At 38.3% G+C, this 5,793-nt stretch overlaps 1 protein-coding gene across 1 annotated transcript; it reads left to right on the top strand.

Annotated features, from left to right (window-relative positions):
• Positions 604 to 1,728, top strand: LOC107646581. The gene is made up of 3 exons (XM_016350758.1): positions 604 to 703; positions 821 to 892; positions 995 to 1,728. The coding sequence occupies exons 1-3, from the start codon at positions 604 to 606 to the stop codon at positions 1,726 to 1,728; spliced, it is 906 nt and encodes a 301-aa protein (XP_016206244.1).

Below are 5,793 nucleotides of genomic sequence, written 5' to 3'. Positions count from 1 at the left end.
TCGTAAATAAACACATGATGTTATAAATAACATAAATAACTTGCTATATTAATAAATAATTTGCTATATTGTTAACTTGCTATATCAATAAATAAATATACGATATTATAAATAACTTGCTATATTAGTAAATTAATACATGATACTATTGATAACTTGCGATACATAATATTACCAATTTACCATGATATTATAAATAACTTGCTATATTAGTAAATAAATACATGATATTATAATTATTTGAACGCACACTCCTAATTATTTGGACAAATCGTAGTATTAAACCAGATGGGAGAAGAAATTACATGAATCAACTAAACCCAAAAACGAGACATGAATCAATCAAAAGCAGGTCTCTATGTAATTCGAATCAAATTAACTCAAACTGTAAACAGGAGTAATTCAAATCAAGGCTGTTTGAATTATGAGGGAGGGTAATTCGAACTATGCATGCATGAATTCGTAGGTAATTTGAATAGATCTAATTCGAATTATGTGCTGAGCAATTCATTAGGCAGTTCGAATCTAGCTGATTCGAATTATGAAGCTCTAGACGTGTATAAGTATGGTGTGAACGTTAATTTCTCTCATTAGAGTGACAAAATGGCTAGTGAGAAGAGTTTTGTAGTGTTGGTGCATTGTAGAGGGTCCATTAAGAGAAAAACACGCTCTGGTGTGAAGTTCACTAATAAAGATCCTCTGAGTATTTTTATGAGACTTACGACGAGGTTCGATGACTTCTTGAATTCTATAATACAGAAACTTGGGCTGCAAGGCGTGAAACGGGTTTAGAAGTTATTCTATCGCATTCCGATCTCAGTTCTGCTAGATGACGTGAAGTACGATTCTTTCATCATAGGGAATGACGAGGATTTGCAGGTCCTGTTCCATTGTCATTGGCAGTTTTCCAAGGTCAGGACACCTGAGCTGTTGGCAAAGTTGGTTGATGTGGTATCTAGCTCGAGAGGTTCGAACCGGAATACCCAAACTCTAGGCACGGTAGCTGGTTCTAACTCGAGACCTGTTGGTGCATCTTCGTCTGTGCCTGTGAATGCACCTCGGGACAAGCCTGTCGCCTCCCCGTCGTTCGCCGTTGATCTCAACTGCAATGGTGGCGGAAAGGTTAGTATCGTGGATAGGGTGCCGATTTCTTTACAGTGTGAGGCACCGGCTGGTATGGGTGATGCATTGCTGGATAATGATGACGACGATGATGTGGAGACGGACCTCATTGCTGATGAAAGTGGCGATGACATTACAGCGAGTAATCCAACTGGGGCTGGCGGTGGTTCTAGCTCTGGGACTCAGCAGTACCCTCTGCACTTTTCATCTTTGGACTTGGATGCCATGAGACAGGAGGGGGTTCCTGGGGAACCCACTGGATTTGGTGCTAGAGATACCCAAGGTACTGGAGGTCTTACAGAGTTTCAGATTGGTCAGCAGTTTCCGGATAAGGAGGAGGCTGTGTTAAGCGTGAAGACGTATAGCATCCGACGCGGGGTACAGTACAAAGTGGTGGAGTCTGATTATCACAGGTACGTTGGGAAGTGTACCGAATTTGGGAACGGGTGCACATGGTTGATTAGGCTAAGTCTCCGGCAGTGCAAGGGTATTTGGGAGGTAAAACAGTACAACGGACCTCATACTTGTCTCGCGACGTCGATCTCGAGCGATCACAGGAGTCTTGATTATCATGTGATCTCGGCCTTCATCATGCCAATGGTATAGGCAAATAGCTGAGTCCCTAACAGCATCATTATATAGGCCCGGACATACCTCCTAACAGTAGGCTCATCGGCTCCCTCAGAAAGCTCTCCAAATGTCTCCTAGAACCAGCTGCAGTTCACTGCAAACTTCTGAATTTGATTTGCAGGAGGTACCACACCAAGTAACTCCTGGAACGACACCCAAGCTGGCCGACCACCCTCGATATACGTTTGAAAACCTGTCAGGCAACCACTAACATAATGCCCATCGATCGGCAGTCCTAACTGGTACGCCACGTCCTGCAATGGAATGTAACAGCCCAGACCACCCGCTAGTACGATATTGTCCGCTTTGGCACACAAGGCCTCACGATTTTTCCTTTGATGATAGGGATGATAGCCGAAGCCCCTCACACTCACTCGTCAAAACGCGTCATGCTAGGGAGAGGTATCCACACCCTTATAAGGCATGCTTCATTCCCCTCCCTAACTGATGTGGGACCTTACAATCCACCCCCCTAAGGGAGCCCAGCGTCCTCGCTGGCACATCGATTCGGGCTCCGGCTCTGATACCATCTGTAACAGCCCAGACCACCCGCTAGCACGATATTGTCCGCTTTGGTATACAAGACCTCACGGTTTTGCCTTTGACGATAGGGATAAGTTTATTTATTTATAAAAAAAATTACATTACTTTAAGTGTAAAATTATAAAAAAAAATAAATTTATTTAGAATGAAAGTAATGTGACTAAGTGTAATTTACTTAGATATGATTAAAAAATAATTGAATACTATGTACAGTAAAAAATTGATATTATTGAAAGATAAAATTAAAATTTAGGGTAAAGTACTAAATTGGTCCCCTACGTTTGGGCATAATTCTGTTTTGGTCCTTAAGGTTTAAAGTGTCCTATTTGAATCCAAAAAAATTTCATTTAGCTTCAATTTAGTCCCACCGGAGGTCAAAGATAAATAATTAACGAAATGTCCTACATGACAGCAATATAAGAATAAGGTCGATAATATAGAGAATAAGTACAAGCTCCAGAGGCACAAAATTAACCGTGGATGCATCGATACATTTATTTATCATTTTTCTTATAATTAAAATGAAATATTTTCTATAAAACTAAAAAAATATTAAATACATATATTGATGCATCTACGGTTGATTTTGTGCCTCTGGAGCTTGTAGTTATTCTTCAAATTATCGACCTTGTTCTTATACTGCTGTCATGTAGGACATTTCGTTAATTATTTATCTTTGGCCTCACGGTGGGACTAAATTGAAACTAAATAAAACTTTTTTGGATTCAAATAGGACACTTTAAACCTTAAGGACCAAAACAGGATTATGCCCAAACGTAGGGGACTAATTTAGTACTTTACCCTAAAATTTATTTCTATGTATCGTTTTTGTCCCCAACGTTTTTGTCCTATTTAAGTCCCGAACATTTCAAAATCGTCTCAATTTTGTCCCGCCGTCAATTCTGTTAACGGATCCCTAACGGCAGGACAACATTGAGTCAATTTTGAAACGTTAGGGACTTAAATAGGACGATTTAAACGTTAGGGACAACTTTGAGACTTACCCTAAACGTTGTGGACAAAAATGATTAGTATTTATTATTAATATTATTATTCATACAATTTAAAAATTTAGAATATTTACCCATTTTGATCGCTAAAAAATTTCGGACCAGACATTTTAGTCCCCAACTAAAATTAATTACTCGATTGGTCCCTAACAATTAACTTTATCAGTCACTTAGGTCATTTGCTCCATCAACTCTAATGGAGGACAAAATAGTCCCTGGCAACTCTAACAAGAGACAAAATGATCCCTGACATCCTCTATTCGGAAACGACACCAATCTCCTCCAATTTCCATCATATCTCGCATAACCCTAACATTCATATGATCTGCTTCTTTATCTTCACAGTCTTCTTCTCTATCTTTTCCTTCCTCCTCTTCAATTCCAAGATCAAGTCATGGTGTAACTATCACGCCTATCGCACCTACCTTAACATGTCATGAACCACACACTTTCTAAATCTCTGTGACAGGTACATCCACCTCTTCCGTACTTCACCCACCAGAAGCATCCACCTTTACATCCTCAATAATAGCATCACCTCCAATCCCAACAATGTCCACCACATCCTCAAAACCAAGTTCCACAACTACTCCAAGGGCACGTCTTTCTCCACTCGCCGACAAGTAATATAGATTGTTGGATATTAGGACATCATGAGAAGATTCTCCTTCGACATCATATGCAAATTTTCATTTGGAATGGACCCCGAGTGCTTCATTCCTTTTTCTCTAGAAGTCCAAGTTGACAGACAGCTTTGACCTCGCATCCAAGCTATCGGTATAGCAAGCAATATTGTCGTCGCCGCTTATATGGAAACTGAAGCGATTACTGAACATTGGTTCAAAGAAGAAGTTGAAGGAAGCGATCAGAGTGGTGGACAATGTGACCATGGAGATGATAGGGCAGAGGAGGAGGGAGATGGCAACGACGACGACGGGTCTTAACAAATCGGACTTGCTGTCCAGATTCATGGGATCCATCAAAGGCGACAAGTACTTGAGAGACATAGTCATTAATTTCCTGAGTGTGAATTGGTTGAAAACAAATTGAGAATTTTTCTTCTTGTGAACATTGAAGTTACAGAATGTGCATTGTGTAGTTTCAAGTTGCAGTGTTAAACTGTTAGGATTATACGAGATATGATAGAAATTGGGGAAGAACATTGTCATTTCTGAATAGAGAGGGTCAGTGACTATTTTGTCTCTTGTTAAAGTTGTCAGAGACTATTTTAATTTCTATTAGAGTTGACAGAAAGATCTAAGTAACTGACGGAGTTAATTGTTAGAGATCAATCGAATTAATTTTAGTTAGAGACTAAAATGTCAATCCAAAATTCTTTGAGAACCATAATGAATAAATACTCAAAAATTTATTTTAAGTTGGATGTCTAAATTTATTATCCAGGACATGAGTATATTTATAATAATAATTATATACTTTTTGTTTAATTTTTTAAAAAGATGTGTGCTACACATACAAGTCATTTGGTTTACAAGTCATCATACAAGTTGGGATAAACTTAACAAAAAACACGCTGACCCATATGACCCATATACGATTTTCATGGCGTGCTCATCCTTCTCCTTCTCCTCTTCCTTCTCCTTCTCCTTCTCCTTCTCCTTCTCCTTCTCCTTCTTCTCCTCTTCCTTTTTCTTCTCCTTCTTCTTCTCCTACTCTTCTTCTTCTTCTTCCATGAAAACGAATTTCTTGTCAAATTTGATCTCCTTTGTGCGTTCTCTCTTTGTCTTTTCATTCGTTGTTTTATCTGTGTTTATCACTGGTATTCTTGCTTCGCTTTTTTTTTTTCGATTTTCATGGTTTTTGAAATCAAGCTTTGAAATCGTTTTGAAGATAATGGAACTTCAAAAATACACCCAAACGATTATAGAAATACACCCGAACAATTACATAAATACACCCAAAGAATTACAGAAATACACCCAAACGGTTACAGGAATTCACCCAAACGATTATAAAAATACACCCAAAGGATTACAGAAATACACCCAACAGATTACGAAAATACACCCAAAGGATTTAAGAAATACACCCAAAAATTGTTGAAGTACACCTTATGCAGAACTCTTTCTCTTTCTCCTCCTCATCTTCTGCTGCTTCTTCTTCTTCAAAAACGATTTCAGAGTTTGATGTCAAAAAACAATGGACATCAAGAATAACGAAAAAAAAAACAGAGAAAAAAGCACGTAAATGAAGAAGGAGAAAGAGAAGGTAAGAAGAAGAAGAGGAAGAAGAACGTGCAGAAAAGAAGAAGAAGAAGAGGAAGAAGAAGAAGAGGCACGGAAAAAGAAAAAGAAGGAGAAGAAAAAGAGGAAGCATGGAAAAAGAAAAAAAAATAAAAAATAAATGACTTGTATGACTTGTATGTGAAAAGACTTGTATGTAGAAAATTTCTCTCTTAAAAAACAAACCTTCCCGTATTAGTATTATTATGCACGGATATCCCTATATTCTTTTGTTTAATTTCCTA

This window comes from Arachis ipaensis, chromosome B06 (genome assembly GCF_000816755.2).
Source record: "Arachis ipaensis cultivar K30076 chromosome B06, Araip1.1, whole genome shotgun sequence".
NCBI lineage: Eukaryota > Viridiplantae > Streptophyta > Magnoliopsida > Fabales > Fabaceae > Arachis > Arachis ipaensis.
The sequence above is the reverse complement of the archived record's forward strand: the minus strand, read 5'-3'. Positions and strand labels throughout refer to the sequence as shown.

Bases quoted from the DNA above. Each gene is read 5' to 3' on its own strand.
- LOC107646581 (XM_016350758.1), top strand. From the start codon at position 604: ATGGCTAGTGAGAAGAGTTTTGTAGTGTTGGTGCATTGTAGAGGGTCC. The intron at 704-820 runs GTATTTTTATGA...TTCCGATCTCAG, and splicing joins CACTAATAAAGATCCTCTGA to TTCTGCTAGATGACGTGAAG. The intron at 893-994 runs GTCATTGGCAGT...CCCAAACTCTAG, and splicing joins TTTGCAGGTCCTGTTCCATT to GCACGGTAGCTGGTTCTAAC.